This window comes from Arvicanthis niloticus, chromosome 1 (genome assembly GCF_011762505.2).
Source record: "Arvicanthis niloticus isolate mArvNil1 chromosome 1, mArvNil1.pat.X, whole genome shotgun sequence".
Classification (NCBI taxonomy): Eukaryota; Metazoa; Chordata; class Mammalia; order Rodentia; family Muridae; genus Arvicanthis; species Arvicanthis niloticus.
In genome coordinates, this window is record NC_047658.1 from 39,131,992 (window position 1) to 39,150,405 (window position 18,414).

Below are 18,414 nucleotides of genomic sequence, written 5' to 3' on the forward strand. Positions count from 1 at the left end.
TTACCTGAGCCAAAGCCACAGGCCCATAAACAGACACACTGGAGGCTTCGGATGAACAGGAAATCAAGAGCCAGTCAAAGGAAGCCCTACCAGGTCCTCAAAGTTTGACTGATGAAGCCCCTGATGGCTATGACAGGGGAAGGTATGTAAAACCAGCACCCCAAACCTTTCCATAAGTAAGGCTGCTCTCCAAAGGCAAAGACTCCCACAGGGAATGGACATGTCTCAGGTTCAGCCTCCTCAGCTTCCTAGCTCACCTTACAGACTGGAGGGGAAGCTACCCGAGGGAGAAAGCACAGATGACAATTCCAGCCTGGGACACAGGCCCACTTACAAGACTGGAAATCAATTAGCAGATCACGGGGTGGTTGGGCCCTGTCACACACCTTATAACTATACCAACTGCCCTCCAATGTAGTAGCAGTGGTTAGACCTGAGGAGGAGTCAAGCGGATGAGGGTGAGAGTGGAGGAGGGGGAGAAACAAGGACACTGGAGAACTTAGCACAGTTGACCATCTGGAGTCATGTAAAACACAGCCCCATGCCTATCTAGATGAAGAGGAAGCATCCCATGAAAACTATAGAAGTGAGGGTATGGTGGCTCAGACCTATAATCCCAGCACAAGGAAGCACAGGCAGAGATCTGTTGCAGGTTTGCAGAGAGCAAAGCACAAGCCAGGCGGAGCTAGACAGCCAAGACTGTCTCAAAAGGACCAAAATAGACAAAAAAACCCAAACCAAAACAAAAAAACACCCAATCCCCTTCCCCACACACATGCTCACCCGTGATATTAACCTGAGTTCTTGCTGCTCTTCATATCATGCCTAGCTTCAGCTTTAAAAAAAATTACTATACCATGCTGGGCAAGATAAAAAGAAAAACAGCCAAAGAGAGAAAGCTAGTGTCAGAAGCGGACTTAGGTGGGACACAGATGTTGCAATTACTGTAAGCCAGAGACCCTCGAGTAACTAACTGTGACTACTGATTCAAACCTAGGGAAAACATTAGCGTGAGGGAAGTCCTTACTAATGCCCTAATGAAGCAGTGGTTCTGAGGAGGTAAGGTTCCCACACACTGCGCAGATATGGAGGACCCTGGCCAAATGAGGACCAGACAAACAGACCTGCCTGAAGACCAAGAAAAGCCCTGACTCTACCTGCCTGGACCCAACTTTGACTCTACTTTGTCTTCTGAGCAAGCCCCTCTCCTACCTAGGGGAAACTTTTACAAACAAAGAGGCCTCAAGGTCCGAGGCTTTTCCATATGCAACCTCAGTGACTAAATGCAGAGGCAGTCCCTTTCAGGTGCTGTGCTCTAGCTGGTTTTCATGCTGTAAGCACAAGCAACTGCAGGTCACCAACTCTATTTATTTTGTGTTTTGGAGACAGGGTTTTGTGACTGTAGCCTATTTCTATATAGCCTGCCTGGCCTTGAACCCCAAATCCTCTTGTCTCAGCCTCCTGAGGTGTGTACCACCACACTCAGCTAACAGCCCTTTCCAATGCTTCCTTTTTTCCCTGTAGAACTGGCTGGGCAGCACACAGGCCGCCTTACCCAGTCATCTAGTCTATAATCCAAGCCTGAGCATTTCTAGATGGGCTATTGTCCCAAACTACAATTTCTCTGTAATAAAATCCCAGGCATGAATTCATAAAAATCTCACCTTTTTAATATCAAAGTTCATGTTAGTCACTACCTGAGGTTATGCCCTGTCATAAAATTTCTGTCTTTCTGGGAAGATATTACATTCTGGGGGTTAGCTCAGCAACACTGCTCTTACAGAAGACCTGGGTTCAGGTCCCAACATCCACATGACTGCTAACAACCCCTGGAACTCTAGTTTCACAGGACCCAGTACCTTCTGGCCTTTTTGGATACTATACACACATGGTACACAGATGTATGGGCAGGCAAAACACCCAAACACACTGAGTAAAAATAAATACAGTCTAAAAAATATTCTATATCCTAATAACTCTATAGTCTGAACTTATCGATCAACTACACACTTCACACTATGGTGAAGGAAGATGCTGAGAACAAAAATCTCAGCAACATTATAACCAGTTCCTTTGGTGGGTTAGTTAACCATATCCTCGGTTATGCTACACTTTGGATATTTGGATATTTACACAGAGTTATACAATTGTACTCTTTCAACAGTATTTCTTCTGCTTCTCCCATCCCCTAAATAAGAAAGCATTTTCATAATTTGCTTTTCCCTTCAGCTGTAATGCAACCCCAAAGGCCCAAAGACCCCAGACCCTCCTGGCTCCACAATTATGTCCATGTGGGCACAGGTATAAACTGTCCCACTCTCCCTTGCTCTAGCCTGGCCTAGGGGAGGCAGTTCATCTCCTCAGGGCCGCAGCTGTGTATCCTCACTGCCATGCGGCCTGGTCACTTCACACACCTCCATGTTCTCCAGGTCGGCTGTCCTCTGTTTACTTGTTCCAGTCCGCAGCTTTCTAAAAACTCAAAACTAAAACTGGCCTCTTCTAACTCATAATCAGCAGCCAGCCTTCCTTCTGTAATCAAGACCGTGTGGGGAAAGGCATCGAGGCACTGGATAGCACGGCGGAGTTAATCAAAGGTGCTTCCAGATGTCAGCTTCCTGGGTCACACTTTAACCTGTGACATACACTTTGCTGGTAGGGAAGGCAGACAAGAGAAGGTAACAAAGCCCATGCACACTAACACGGCCCTGAGAAAACAAAGTGGCCACTGACTGCTGCTGAGTTAGACGAGTCAGACACTTGAAGGTGTAAATGAAGTGTCTCTCTCGAAAGCTGCACAGCCCAGAGCTGATGTAAGCCCTGTGGTCGGGACCTACTCCAGGTTCCCAGTGTTTTCACACATCTTCCCTAGCCTCGATTAGTGAGGCGTCTAAATAATCCAGAGTGGCCTTCCTTTCATGCGGAACTTAGGAAGAAAAGTGCAAAACTGTCCCCATAGATAAGCAATCTAAGACCCCACCCTCCTTCTAATCCTTCCATCTGAACCTGCACAGTCTCAGCCAGGCTATCACTTGGACCAGAAGGAATCACCATATTCTAACATTCAGCTCCATTCATTCTGAAAACAATGTGTCCTTGACCCTAAATTTTACTTTCCACTTTTAATAACACAATGGGGTTTTGGATAAATGACTATTACTTACCAAGCAGGACTTATAAGAATGGTTAGCTTCTAGTCATCTCATATTACAAAAATATCTCAACCAACTCAGAAGATTCGGATTAAGAGGAAAAGATGCAATAATAGTAGTAAGTGTATTACATACTTGTGACGTCTTGTAAGAAATCCAAACACGGCCGACTACTTCCTGAAATACTTATGGAAACGGCCAGTGGGGTCTGACCTTCATAGTTCCTTGTGTTCGTGTCCGCTCCATAGTTATACAGCATCCGTGCACAGAGCACATCATCACGGAGGGCAGACAAGTGCAAAGGAGTCTGTCCGTCTTCTAGGCGCCCCAAGTTTGTGTCTGCTCCTCTCTGGAGAAACATGCGGCAGTAAGAGTGATTACTTTTGATCACAGCGTAGCGCAGCAGGAATCCGTTCTGGATGTCGATGTTGGCATTGTGGTCCAGAAGGATCTTCACACAACTGGACCTCTCTCGGATGATGGCAAGCTGAAGTGGCGTTGTACCTTTATCACTGAGCGGGTCGACCTCAGCCTTGAACTCCAGGAGGAGCCGGACAAACGAGTCCCTACCGTAGTGGGCAGCCACATGGAGGGGAGTCCAGCCATCATTGCTTTTTGCATTAATAATGTCACTCCTGTATTCAGACTCTAGCATCAGGCGTGCGATCCGGGCCCGGCCATGCATGGCCGCGTAATGCAGAGCAGTGAAGCCTCCGATTAAATCCTTAACCGTGGGGTCAGCTAGGGTTAAATCAAAATGAAGACGTCAGTGGCCTCTGAGACAGAGCAACTCTAGCAGGGCAGAGTAGGCATTAGCCAGTTTTCACAGACTGGAAAGGGTTAAACGCAATGAACAATGTTGAGGACTTCCTCAGGCTTAACAGGAGGGTGTCTCAGTGGAAACTACATTCAAGTAGAAAGTTATGGAGCCCAAGCAAATGGGAGGAGGGAGACCAGCATTGTTTAGACCCTGCCAGCACCTCGCTCCTCCTGCTGGTCAACCTGAGACTGTTCAGCCTCAGATCGCAGCCTGACTTACACTTCTCCTTTGTCTCCAGCTATTTTTGTGTTTTTTCTTTGTGCACAGCAACATTGCTGCTCTGAATTACAGCATCTTATGATCAGCCAGACTGGTTTTAATTTAATAGGGTAGGTGTTGGGGGTGGTGGTAAAGGCAAAGAATCAAAGTGCTGTCTCTATGCTCCATGAAAGAAGCAGGTGACTGGGAGGCATGCTCAATGGCATGGCATGATCCAGCATGTGTACATGAGTAAGACAGGACTATGGGTTCAGTTATACACAGCCCTGCCAGCGTATTAGCAAGCACTTTATTTGAAAAAAATGGAAGAAACCTCAGCACTATATAAACATTGCTTTTAAAAAAAAAAAAAAAAAAAAAAAACTGTTTTAAAGACTCCTAAAATTAACAAATCCCTGGGAAGAAAACTTCACAAGAATCATCTGCTCAGTGACTTTTTGAGCTACAGACTTTTGCCGCCTACTCTGGCCTTTCCATGGTGCCAAAGGTCAGTGCTTTGTAGCTCACATCCCACTGGTATCCCTGTGCTGTAGGTGGGACAGAGACAAGAATTACCTCCCCCACATCATGGGGGCTTCCTGGAAGTGAGTAAACCAGCCAAGGAAAAGCACCCAGGTGGGCCTAATGACAAGCATTAAAACATTCCTTATGTAACTCAGCTATTATTTACAGAAAAAAAATTACAAATGTTTTTCACAGGCACAAAATGCCTCCAAAGCTATGTGATTAAATGCTTATGTAGTTTAATAAGATCTTATTTAGTTCCAGACTACAACAGCTGGATTCTCTTACAAGAGGCTGTGAGGCAGAAAATGATACGTTGAAATATTAGTAACACCGTAGTGGGTGAAAACTGCAGTTACAGAGTTGTTAGCAAATAGAACCTGCACAAAGTAAACTATCACTTTAGCACCTCATAATATCTGACATAAAGTGACAGATAATAACAACAACAAACCAACAACAACAAAAAAGAAGGCATCAGCAATGGCCTCAACTGAAAGAATAGTCAGTATCTAGGATGATGGACCAGGCAAGCTAGAACCCTGATGCAAAGCGCTCTGCTGCCACCTACTGGAAGAGTGTGATCATGCCCTAGAGTCAGTCATCTTTCACTACAGGTGACTGAGCTCTCAGACCAAACTGATGGGTCTTATAGACAGATTCTGTGATTATTTAAAATAGATGAAGTAAAAAATAATAAATAGATAGATAGATAGATAGATAGATAGATAGATAGATAGATAGATAGATAGATAGATAGATAGACAGACAGATAAATAAATAAGGGGGAAAATAGATGAAGTGACTGCTGGAGAGATGGCTCAGTGGTTAGGAGCTCTTGCTGCTATTTCAGAGAACTTGGATTCAATTCCCAGCACTCAGATTAGGCAGCTCATAACCACCTGCTTCCTCAGCTTCAGGGGAACCAATGCCCTCTTCTGGTCTTAGCAGGGACTGCATGCATATACATAAATCTATATTCTCCTCCCCCCACACACACCACAATGAAAAGAGTTGTCTTTAAGGTATACCTGGCCAAATATTTCCAGATAATCCCTCTTGACCCTTCAGTGGATCTTGGGAACCCCTCCCTCCTATCCTCCCACCTTTGAAGGTGCAGTATCCTTACCCACATGCTACAGTCATTCTATTTGACAAGTCAAGCTACAATGCTGTAAAGAAGTTACCTCTGCGTGTTTGGTTCTCACTGTACATCTGTGTAAGGCTCCGCTTATATTCTAGTGCAACATTGAACAAAGAAAACACATTAACACCTGGAGCAGTGGTCTGACTCATCTCAGCACAAATCATTTAAATGAATTCACCAACCCCATCAAGCAAAACTAGAGGGCAATAATGCATCTAAACTGTAGCCTGTTGTCCCCAGGAAAAGGTGACAACATGAAACAACAGGTCATGTGAGGGTGCAAATGAGATGCTCTTCAGATCAGTCAGTGAGTGTGGTAAGAGCTCACTTGCAGCGCCAATAAAACCTGCAGGACAATGTCAAGTTTAGTGAGAAACGTGTAACACAAATGCAAAAACCACTCAACTGGATTTCCTTAAGTTTCTTCATTGGTAACTGCAATTTCTCTTTATTAGCGAGACTTCTGAGTGCTCTGCCTAAAATAACAACCTCACCAAGCTTCTTCTGCCTCCTTACCAGACACTCCACCCACCCGTGAGACCCACTTTAAACAAAGGGTAGCATATTACAATCTAAACATATGGAAACACAATATGTTTAAAAAACAAAGACTGCTGTGGGGTCCGTTTTCTAAAGGCTTTATCAAGTGGAAGTGTGATTTGTTTATCAAGTGCACAGGGTGATGAGCTCCAAGAACTCACACGGTCACATTAACTAAAAGCACTCACCATACACAACACTTTGTCTCCTCAAAGTTCTTCATGCCTTTTACAACCAACTTCCTACCTAGATTCTGGGAACTATGCAGATCAAAGACAAAACTTTGCTTTCACAGGCTTTTTGCTTTCACAGGCTTTCACTAGCAAGGAGTCACCTGCAGAAGTGCGACTGGCCGGAGCACGCGCTTCTGAGCAGGACTGACTTATTTGCAATGTGAGGCTCTGGGAGCAATGCTATCACATTCACGTCTGTCTCTGTTTCTCTTTGTAACAGAAGAGAACTGCAGACTCTGATGTTAAGAGTTTAATTGTAAGAAGTTGCTGCGTGGCCTGCTGTCAGTGGCTACTCTGCCTTCTGTCCTCACCAGCGATGCCCCATGGCATCAGAACCACTTTTAAGTTTGCCCATTAAGAGTGACGAGTTCTGTGCTGTCAATTCAATTTCAGGGAACTAGAGACCTGGCTTATTTATACATTTTCTTTATGGATTACCTGTCAGTGTTTTCTCATTTCTGCTGGGATGTCCCGTTATGGACTTGTAAAGGTTCTTTACATATTCTGCACATGGGCTAAATACAATATGTTTATTCACTGATTTACTTTTGCAATGCATAGACAAGCACCCTACCACTGATCTCTATTCTTGATTTCATGAACTTCCCTTTCTTGTTTAAAGCATTTCCTAAACATTTGCTCTGCTGAGGAAAACTTTTCCCAACAGAACATGACACCTTTCCTTTTCCTCTAGATATTTTGCACTTTAAGCCCTTACATGTAGGTCAATGATCTACTACTAGTTAACATTTATGTATGATATAAAGTAAGATAAAGATTCATCATTTGGCTATCTGCTTTTTTGGCACCATTTGTTAAAATACTTTCTTTATAAATAGGGGGGATGGGGACAATAAGCAGGTAAAGGTGTTTGCCAAGAGAACCCCATGACATAAGTTCTAGTCCTAGATCTTACTGAGAAAGAAGAAAACGGACACCTAAGAAACTAAGGTGTCTTCTGATCACTATGTGTACCCGTATACACACACACACACACACACACACACACACACACACACACACACACACACTATCCCCTCTGCTTATACAAACACACAAAAAAATATTTTTTCTCAATGATTTATCCTGCCTTTGCTGAAATTCATTTTGTCACCTAAGTGTAGTTTATTTCTGAACTATTCATTCTGTTTATCTAAAATACTTCCTAGTTGGGTATGGTGGCACAAACCCACAGATGGTGGCAGAAGGATGGTGAGTTTAAGGCCAGTCCAGGAACAGGTGCACGGGCACAGTAAGCACACCAAACCCTATGTCAGTCAAGCTCTGGGCATGAAGCTGAGTGGCAGCAGGCAGCATGCGCATGGCCTTTAGTCCAACCCAGCATACAGTAAAAGATACAACTGAACAAGAGTGTTGACATATGCCAATTCCAGCTTTATAGAATGTTTGATATCAGGTACTGTTAACTCCTCCAACCTTTCTAAACATTACCTCAGCTAATATATTTTTAAAGTACATTACTATTTTCTTCATATAAGCCTGGCTTAATTTTTACTGTTCTAATTCCACCAACTTTACAGATGGCAAACTGACCCAAATGATCTAAATAATACTAATTTTCTTATGTAAGGAACACAAAGACTTCTCTACTTATTTAGAACTTTTTTAATCCACTCAAACAATATTTTAGTATAGACTGCATATTTAATTAAAATTACTATTAAAAACTTTAAATTGTTGCTATTATGAGCTACTACTTCATCCTCCAGATGTTAACTGTTGGCGGAACTTGAATTTTGTAATACTGGTTTACAGTCTAGTTCATTTTTTAGCTTTCGTACATTATATATGTATATAAACACATACACACACGCATGTATAAACATTAAGACAGTTTTACTTACATTTTTGATTTGCTATTATTAGTGTGTATGATACTGAGGAGACACATATGCCAAGGCATGCCTATGGAGGCCAACTTTCAGGAGTCAGTTCTTTCAGGGATCAAATTCAGGGCATCAGGCTTATGCAGTAAGTGCTTTTGCCTGCTGGGCCATCTCGCTGGCCTGTAACACTTTTACTTGTTCCTTTGCAATTGGTTTATTGTTCTTTTACTCCAGTGGCAACAATACAAGAGTACACTGCACAAAAATAGTCAAAGCACACGCTCCACTCAACACTGAGTACGAAGCTAGCTGCAGCTTCTCAGATCACTTCCAAGCTGCAGTCCTGCTTGCTCTGTCATCTTGAATGGGTAGTGTTGTCACAGGCTGTGAAGTGACTTTAGCACTTATCTTTGATTCTATTAACTTAGCAAACAGCTAGCTCAAGGGTTGTGGATATTAAACAAACCTTGAATTTCTGAGACTGATCCTACATAGCCATGCTGCACACCCCTGCAGAATGTCACTGATGCTGCAGAGACTATCTACCTAGAGCCTGTCATAAGGCTCTGCAGTCTGTGTTCTGCCTTGTGGCTTTGGTTTTGCAGCAGGACTTCATACACAGTGAATTAGGAAGGACTCCTTCTTCTAAGGAATGTGTGCAGGACTACTGTTTGTCCAGCAATACACAGAAGGAGCAAAACCTGCTGGGTGGGCCTGCAGCTTTCTTGGTAGATGTTTTAATGAGGAACTCAATTTTTCAACTCAATAAACAGTGACTAAGTCATTCTTTTTCTATGGGTCACACAGAAATTTTGGCAATTTTGTATCTTCCAAGGAATGGAATTCTCCTCCATGACATGAAGCTCACCACATTCCTTGTCTTTTTATTTTTAACATCTACAGCATCCAGGTCAGAGTGTGTTCCCAGCCCCAAAACTGGCTATGGTTACTTTCAGTCTGGCTACAGAGTCTTCAGTTTTCTTTGGCCTTTTCAGAGGATTACCTTTTCTTTCAGCTCCATCAATTTTGCTCCCTTTCTATTAGACTACTTTTGTTTTTTCCCTTTTATAAAATATTTTGATTTTTAATATTATCACAATTGTATCATTTCCCCTTTCCCTATGCTTCCTCTAAACTCTCCCTTATACCCTCCCTAGTCTCTTTCAAATTTATGGCCTCTCTGAAGTTTTATTATTGGTTATCACATGCATGTATGTACATGTATAGGCATGTATATTTCTAGATCTTCTGCTCAGTCTGTGCATCACTCGTATGTATGTCCACTGTCCACTTGGCATTAGATAACCAGCTGCTGTGCTCCTCCTAGGGAAGACTATGTCTCCGAGTCTAGGCATTCCTTGGTTGCCTACAGTTCTTGGTGTAGGGTTGAGGCCTTGTGATGTTCGGTCTACTTTGGCCTGCCTGTTATGGTCATGTTAGTGAGATCTTAAGGATGTGACTTCTGATGATACTAGGAGACACAATCTTACAACAGATTCCTGATCCTCTGGCTTTTACAATCTTTTCAGATCCTCTTCCTCAAGATTCACTGAACCATGGATGGGGGAAGTTGTGCTGGAGACATATCCACTGAGAGTGGAAGCTACAATTTTTCTGTTGCAGAGAGAAGTTTCCTTGATGAGGACGAGGACTATACTTACACTCATCTGTGGGCACGAGGACAAGGGCTTAAGAATGCAGTTAAGAGCTACGCTGGTCTAGTAAAGTAGCAGTTACAGGTTCTCCTCTGAGACAGGTCTCGGTAGTTGGCTAGGTTTCCAGTACCCAGCATAGCTTCCCTCTTGTGGAATGGGCCTTAAGTCCAATTGGAGAGCTGTTGGTCACCACCAAGGTATGCCTGCCACTACTGCACCCTGAGGGTTATCAAGCCATGCTGGGCATTGTGTTTCACAGGCATTATAGCTGGGCAGGACTGTTGGTTGCTTCCTTTTAGAGGCTTGTATGATACCTGGTACCATAAGAGCTAGTTCTCAGAGAAGAGGCTTCTGGGTCAGTTCCAGAACAGGGCTTCTGGACCCAGGTGTCTTCAGCAGTAAGACTTACCTTCTACCTCTGAAGAGCAACCAAGAGGAAGAGCAATAGCTTATGATTTTTTGGGAGTCTTTCGAACAACCCTGAAAAATAACTCAAGACATTTCTCATGGCTGGTATCAGGTTTTTTTGTTAGATTAGGTCTTGGAAGGAATACTATCAGCTCAGAAGAAAAGATTTCATTTAAAATATCTATGCATATCAATAGACAGACATATGTATTATAGTTTCAGGTACACAGTTAATAGCATGACTCATTATGACTTTTATAGACTTCTGTCATTATAACCTCCTCTCTCCTTCTTCTGTATTTCTCTCTTCCCCCTTCCTGATTACAGCCACCCTTTCCTATTTAAACCATTTGTACCCTGCTCCTAATTACAGCCTCCCTCAATATTCAAATCATTGTATCCTGCTATTCCTCTCTCTAATTCTCATCCACACCCAATCCCCCAGGAATGCTCTCCTCTTACTTTCTTGGTTTCTGCATTTACTACAGGATCCATATTCACATATGAAAATTGGAGGGAGGAGCCCCCAATAAGAGAGAACATGTAACATTTGTATGTCTGAGTGTGGGTTACCACACTCAAAATGATCTTTTAGTCTCCTTTACTTGCAATGTTCATGATTGCAACTTTCTTTGCATATGAATGACGTTAGATAGTGCACATCTACTACATACTTCATTCTCCAGTCACGGGCTGAAGACTTAGGTTGTTTCCATTTCCTATCTTTGTGAATAAAGCAGCAGTGAACAGGACTGTACAAGTCTCTCTAGATACAGTCAAGTCTTTAGGGCATACACCAAGGAATGGAATGGCTGGGTCATACGGTAGATTTCATTTTAGCTTTTAAAGAATTCTCCACACTGATTTCCATAATGGTCACACCAGTTTGCAATCCCACCAATGGTGAATGAAGATTCTCTTCCCCGTATCCCCTCCAGCATCTGCTGTCTATTGTTCTGCAGATTTTTGCCACTCTGACTGGGGTAAAATGAAACTTCTAAGTCATCTTAACTAGTATTTCCCTAATTGCTAGGGGCAGTGAACATTTTTGGAGATTTTTTCTTAGTTATTTTTGTTTCTTCCTTTGAGAACCCTCTGTTCTAGCCTCAGGCATATTTTTGTTTGTTTGTTTGTTTGTTTGTTTGTTTTCGAGACAGGGTTTCTCTGTGTAGTCCTGGCTGTCCTGGAACTCACTCTATAGACCAGGCTGGCCTCGAACTCAGAAATCCACCTGCCTCTGCCTCCCAAGTGCTGGGATTAAAGGCGTGCGCCACCACCGCCCAGCTAGGCATATTTTTTAAATAGGCCATTTGATTTTTTTTTTTGTAAATTCTTTGTATATTATGGGTAGTAATCCTCTGTCAGATGTACAGCTAGCTGAGATTCTTTCCCATTCTACAGGCTTCCTGTTCACCTTTATTTTGGTTTTTCAAGATAGGGACTGTCAGTGTAACAGCCCTGGCTGTCCTAGAACTGGTTCTGTAGACCAGGTTGGCCTCAAACTCATAGAAATTTGCCTGCCTCTACCTCCTGAGTGTGGGACTGAAGACATGCGCCAGCACCGTCTGGATAGTTGATTGCTTCTTTAACTGTGCAGGACTTGTAAGTTTTATAAAATTGCATTGTCATTCAGAAAACCCTTTCCCACACCTCTATCACACAGGGTACTACCTGTTTTCTTCTAGTTGTTCAGTGTTTGGGTCTTTGTTCCATTTGGAGTTACTATGTGTTGCAGGTCTAACTGAATTCTTGTGCATGTGGACATCCAGTTTCTCCAACACCACTACATCTCTGTAATACAGTCTGAAGATCTGGTATGGTAATCACTTGCACTTTTTTTTCCAGATTGTTTTGGCTATATGGCTTCATATGGATTTTAGGGTAGTTTTTTCACTTTCTGTGAAGAACGAAATGGGTATTTTGATCAGTATTGCTTATCTAAAAATGGCTTTTCATGAAAGTCATTTTTACAATTTTACTAATCCATGAGCATGGGATATCTTTCATTTTCCAGTCTATCTCTTCAGAGCTGTAAAGTCCTTCACTTCCTTGGGTAAGTTTATTCCTAGAGTTTATTTTCTTTGAGACTGTTGTGAACAAACTGTGTCCCTGATCTCATTATGTTTGTTGGTGGTGTGTGCAAAGCTATTAATTTGTGCAATTCGATTCTGTATCCTACCACACTGCTGAATTTGTTCATCATTTCTGGAAGATTTCTGGTAGAATTTGGGGGATTTCTAATGAATGGTATCATGTCAAATGCAAATAGGGATGGTTTGACTTTCTCTCCCTTTTTGGTATCCCTGTAATTCCCTTCACTTGCCTTGTTGCTCCAGCTAGTACTTAAAGAATGATGTTGAAAAGGAGTGCGGGTAGGGGACCTCTAGGCTCATTCCTGCCTTCAATGGCATTGCTTCAAGCTTTTCTCATTTTAGGATGTTGGTTTTCTCTGGATTTCTCATATACAGACCTATTATGTTGAGGGGTATTCCCTCTAGTCCTACACTCTGAAACTTTAATCAAAAGTATGTTAGATTTTGTTAAAGGCATTTCTATGTCTATTGAGAGGCTCATGTCAATTGACTAAGTCTGTTTATGTAGTCTATTATACTTATTGACCTGGCTTATGAGGCATCCTGCATTTCAGGATAAAGCCAGTTTGTTCATAGCAGATAATCTTTGATGTTTGTCTGTACTCTGTTTTCACGCATATTACTGACTTTAATTGAATCTATGCTCATCAGGAATATGGGTCTCTGGTCGTGTTTTGTTGCATCTTGACCTGGTTTTAGTGTTAGAATGATTCTGGTTTCAGAGAAGGCGTGTAGTGTGCTCCTATTATTTTAAATAGTTTAAAAGGATTGGCTGTAGACCTTTGAATGTCTGGTAAAATTCTGCTGTTAATCTATCTGGCCCCAGATTTTTTTTAAAGCTGGAAGGCTTTATATTACATTTCAATCTCCTCATTTGTTACTGGTCTGATACAGGTTGTCTTCTTGGTTTAATTTTGGTGGTTTGATTGAATCTAGAAATCCATCCATTTCTTATAAATTTTCCAGCTTAATGGAGTACAGGTTTTTAAAAAATACTCTCTGGTGATATCTTAAGTTTCTCTTGGTATATATAATGTCTTCCTGTTCATTTCTGATTCTGTTAATATGGGTTACTTGGGCCAAGGTTCTGTTAATCTCGTTTATTTTCTCCAAGAAGCAACTCTTAAATAAGTTAGTTATTTCTTTCATTGATTTCTATTATTTCTTGCCACTAACTGGCTTTGAATTTGGTTTATTGTTTCCCCAAATTTTTGAGTTGAATCATTAATCATTTATTTGTGCTCAGACTATTTTCATGTGGGCATATAATGCTATATATACATTTCCCTCAAAGGGCAGATTTACAAGTATACACTTCCCCCAGAATACTTTGAATGTGCCCCAGAAGTTTGGCTGTGTTGTGCTTTCACTTAGTTCCACATACTTTTTAGTTGTTCTTCTTTATCTCTTCTTTTGTACAATCATCATTCAGCAATAAGTAGTTTAACCTCAATGAGTTTGTGTACTTATAAGAGATTTGCTTGCTGTCAACTTCAAGTTTTATTGCAATGCCATCAGATAGAATACAAAGAGTTATTTCAATCCTTTTGGATTTGTAAAGATTTTTTTTGTGTGTGTTCCAGGATGGTGTCTATTTTAGGAAAGCTTCCGTGTGTTGCTGAGTAAAATGTGTAGTCTTTTGCTGCTTAGGTGGAATGTCCTGTAGGTATCTGCTAAGTTCTTTTGATATGCGTCAATTAAGTCTGATGTTTCTGTTTACTTTTGGTTCAGACAACCTTTTCATTTATTGGAGAAAATGACATACTAAAATCACTTACTATTAGTGGGTTTATGCTAACTTTTGAAAATGTTTGTCTTTAAATCTAGTAGGACATTTTTAAAAAGTGAAATTTGGTGCACCAGAGTTCAATGCTTGTATGTTTAGGATAATACTGTCGTCTTGGTTACCTCGATTAAAATGAAGCATCCCTCTCTATCTCTTCTGATCTATTTTAGTCTAAAGTCTATTTTGTCAGATGTTAGGATAATGCTCCCTGTTTGCTTCTTGGTCTCAACTGACCAGAGTCCCTTTGTCCATCCTTCTACTGTAAGGTGATGCCTCTATTCAAAGCTAAGATGTGGTTTTTGTTGAGAATAAATTGATGGGTTTTGTTTTTTGATGCATTTAGTAAGCCTGTGTCTTTTGATTGTAGACTTGAGGTCATTCATATTTAAAACTATTATTTAAAAAAGGGGTTAATTGTGAACATGGTGTTGTTGAATTTTGGCATTGTGCTCTCAGTGGTAGTTTGTGGGGTTTTGCTAATTATGGCTTTGCATTTCTTTCTACAGTCTTTCTTCTATGCTCATTCCTCTCTTCAGTCTAAATACTGCTTCCTGTATCTTCTTTAGGGTTTGTTTGTTGGATATAAATTTTTTAGGCTTTTTGTATGATGAAAAGTTTTTCTTCTTCCCTCATTTGTGGTGGGTATCTGCTGTCCATCAGTCTGGGCTGACAGACACAGTCTTTAAGGATTTGGAATGTGTTCTCCAGGATCTTTGAGCTTTTAAAGTTTCCATTGAGAAATCAGATGTTATTTTGACTTTTCCTTTATATGTAACTTGAATTTCTTCTTGAAGCTTTCAGTACGCTTTCTGTGTTATGTATGCTTAGTTGGTGTTTTAAATATGATAAGCTGTAGGGGTTTTCTTCTCTGGTCTTGTCTGTTTGGTCTTCTGTACACTTCTTGTATTGGTATGGCTGTGTCTTTTCCTTAGTTTGCAGACATTTTCTTTTATGATCTTGTTGAACAGTTTTCTCCCTCGTCTATGCCTATATTTCAAAGGCTTGGGTTTTTTCCATGGTGTCCCACATTTCCTGTAGTTGCTTTTCTGGGTTTTGCTCATCCTGATATGGTGTCTTCTGCTTGATTCATCTGACGTGCCAGGCTTTCCTCTGACTATGCAGTTGAGTTGCTTAGGTTACTTGATCCCATCATCAGTTTCAGCCTGAGTTCTCTGTCTCCATAGTGAATTCCATTCTCAAGCCCTGGGTTGCACTTGTCATCCCATCAGCCTTCTGTTATGGTTTCTTTGGATCTCACTCAAATAATTATTTTCCTTAAGCTGTTTCCCTTTCTCCTTAATTTCACTGTGTTGTTTGCAGCTTCTTAAAATCCTTGAATTCTCTGATAAAGTGTATAACTCTTAAATTCTGTGTCCTGATGTTATCATTGGCAAACATTTCCACAGGACTGTTGGGTTTAGAAGAGAAAGTACTGGCTTGATTGTTCATTGTTATTTTTGAGATGAGTCTGGGCATACAGACTTCTAAATTTGATAGGACAGGCTGGGGAAGAAGAGAGGATGGACAGGCAAGTTGGGCCTAGAGGCTGGAAATGGCTTGGGTGAAAAGTGGAGAACAGAAGGGACTGAGATGGTGTTCAGGATGGACCTCCTAGTTCATGAGGTGGCGCTTTCTGTGTTATGTATGCTTAGTTGGTGTTTTAAGTATGATAAGCTGTAGGGGTTTTCTTCTCTGGTCTTGTCTATTTGGTCTTCTGTACACTTCTCGTATTGGTATGGCTGTGTCTTTTCCTTAGTTTGCAGATGTTTTCTTTTATGATCTTGTTGAACGGTTTTCTCCCTCATCCCTCTCCCTGGTCCATGAGGTGGCATGATGGGAAGGTGGCACGATGGGACGGTCAGGAAGACTTACCAGTCTGGACCCCTGGAGAAGGATACGGCTGGGTGGAAAGATTCTGGGGTTTTTTTGTTTGTTTTATTTTGTATTTTTATCCTACTGTCACTCTGGATTTAATTCTAATAGCTTAAAACTATTTTAATATAAACTCCTTCCCATGTGCTGTACTGTCAGACACACAGACACACAAAGACAGATGGATATACACACAAACACACATTCTCTACTTCTCTCTCTAAAGACAAATAATAGTTTCAAATATCTTTTAGGCCATTGCCAATAATGAAATGAGCAAAAGAAGGAAAACAAACAACACAGACACAAACACACACATACATACACACAGAGTGACAGAGAGGTATAGCATTTTTATGTAGAAAATATTTCCTGCTTTTAAGACTCTATCCTTGAGTTAACCCAATCACAAAAGAACACACATGGTATTTACTCACTGATAAGCAGATGTTAGCCCAAAAGCTTGAAATAGCCAAGACTCAACACAGAGACCACATGAAGCTCATGAAGAAGGAAGACCAAGTGTGGATGCCTCGGTCCTACTTAAAAGGAGTAACAAAAATACTCAAGGGAGCAAATATGGAAACAAAGTGTGGGACAGAAACTGAGGGAGGGGTTGTCTGGAGACCATTCCACCTGGGTATCCACCTCATGTACAGTCACCAAGGGTAGACACTGATGTGGATGGCAGGAAGTGCATGCTGACAAGAGCCTGATATAGCTGTCTCCTTAGAGGTCTGCCAGAGTCTGACACGCAGATGCTCACAGCTAACCACTGATCTGATCAAGGATTTCCCAATGGAGAAGTTAGAGAGAAGACTGAAGGAGATGAAAGAGTTTGTGGCCCCATGAGGAGAGCAACAATATCAACCAACCAGAGCTCCCCAAGGTCTAAACCACCAGCCTGGGAGCACATAGGGAGGGACCCATGACTCCATCTGTCCATGAAGGGGAGGATGGCCTTGTCGGGCATAGGTGGGAGAGGAGATCCTTGGTCCCATGAAGGATGAACACCAAGTGGGGGAGGATTTGAGGGTGGGGAAGTGGGCATGGGGGGGTAGGTGGGAGCACATCCTCATAGAAGCATAAGGAGGGGGGATGGGATAGGAGGCTCCTGGGTGGTGGGGGGAAGGGGAGGTTAGGGGATAAAATCTGAAATATAAATATAATATCAAATAAAATAGTTTTAAAAAAAGGAAAAAAAAGAAAAGTCAGATGAACAACAACAAAAAACTCTATCCTTGGAATAAACTAATAAAAGTTAGTTATTACACAATCAAGTTTAAACTTAAAGGTTTACTGGGCAAAACCATGTCTCACTTTTGAGACCTTGATACATACTGCCAAGTTGCTTTTCCACAATGGTTGCTGCTACTTCCAGTCCCACGTGTATTTTCACTCCACCTAGGATTGTTTGCAAACCTTTCATTTCTACAGCTAAAGACAGCTCTTCCCACTACACCCTGGGTGTCTTGGGACACCTTTTCTCTTGCTTATTTCCATGTGTCTACCAAGGGGGTGCTGCCTGTGTTACGGAGGGGACCTGGCACTGTCACCTATATACTTAACTTCTATTACTTCAGGCAAAGGCCTCGTGATCAGTTCACAAGCTCACTGTATCTAAAGATGAGCAAATGCACAATGACAGCATCTTCATCATACCTTCTGAAATGTGCAACATGGTCTTGGAACTTGTAGAAACACTCAATAGGATATGAAAAGAGTAATAAGAGGTTTCTTATAACTTCTGCCTTTTCATGACATTCTTAATCCACAAGTTCCCTCCTGATACTTGGAAAGAATACCACAATTTTTGATTGATTATTACTGTGGCTATATACACATCCCTGCCACACAGGGTAGAGGACAACTCTGTGGAGTCACTTTTCTCCTCCCACATTACACAGGTTCTAAAGGATAAATGTAGGCTGACAGGTTTGCACGGCTCACTGCTGAGTCCAACTACCAGTATTTACCCAGTGGTATGATAATATACATCCATTTGTGTTAAAATTTTCAAGTTTTTAGACTTCTAAAAATCCCAAGTTTTCATTATTTTGAAGCAGTATGCAAGGGAACACAATGTCACTTACCCATGTGGTGACACTCTGCACATGTGACTACTAAGCACTTAAGACATG

At 41.6% G+C, this 18,414-nt stretch overlaps 1 protein-coding gene across 14 annotated transcripts in view; it reads right to left on the reverse strand.

The window, feature by feature from the left end:
- Positions 1-18,414, reverse strand: part of Asb7 (ankyrin repeat and SOCS box containing 7) — a 46,160-nt gene that overhangs the window by 12,235 nt on the left and 15,511 nt on the right. For 13 of the 14 annotated variants that reach the window (XR_013110958.1, XR_013110955.1, XM_034487394.2 and 10 more), the window contains one exon: positions 3,285-3,890. Coding sequence is in view for 12 of the 14 variants with exons in the window: in XM_034487394.2 (XP_034343285.1) it covers positions 3,285-3,890 (606 nt within the window). In the remaining 2 variants the exon portion in view is untranslated. Of the gene's footprint in view, positions 1-3,276; positions 3,891-18,414 lie in introns of those variants that run through there. The other variant, XM_076935535.1, reaches the window with a different exon arrangement.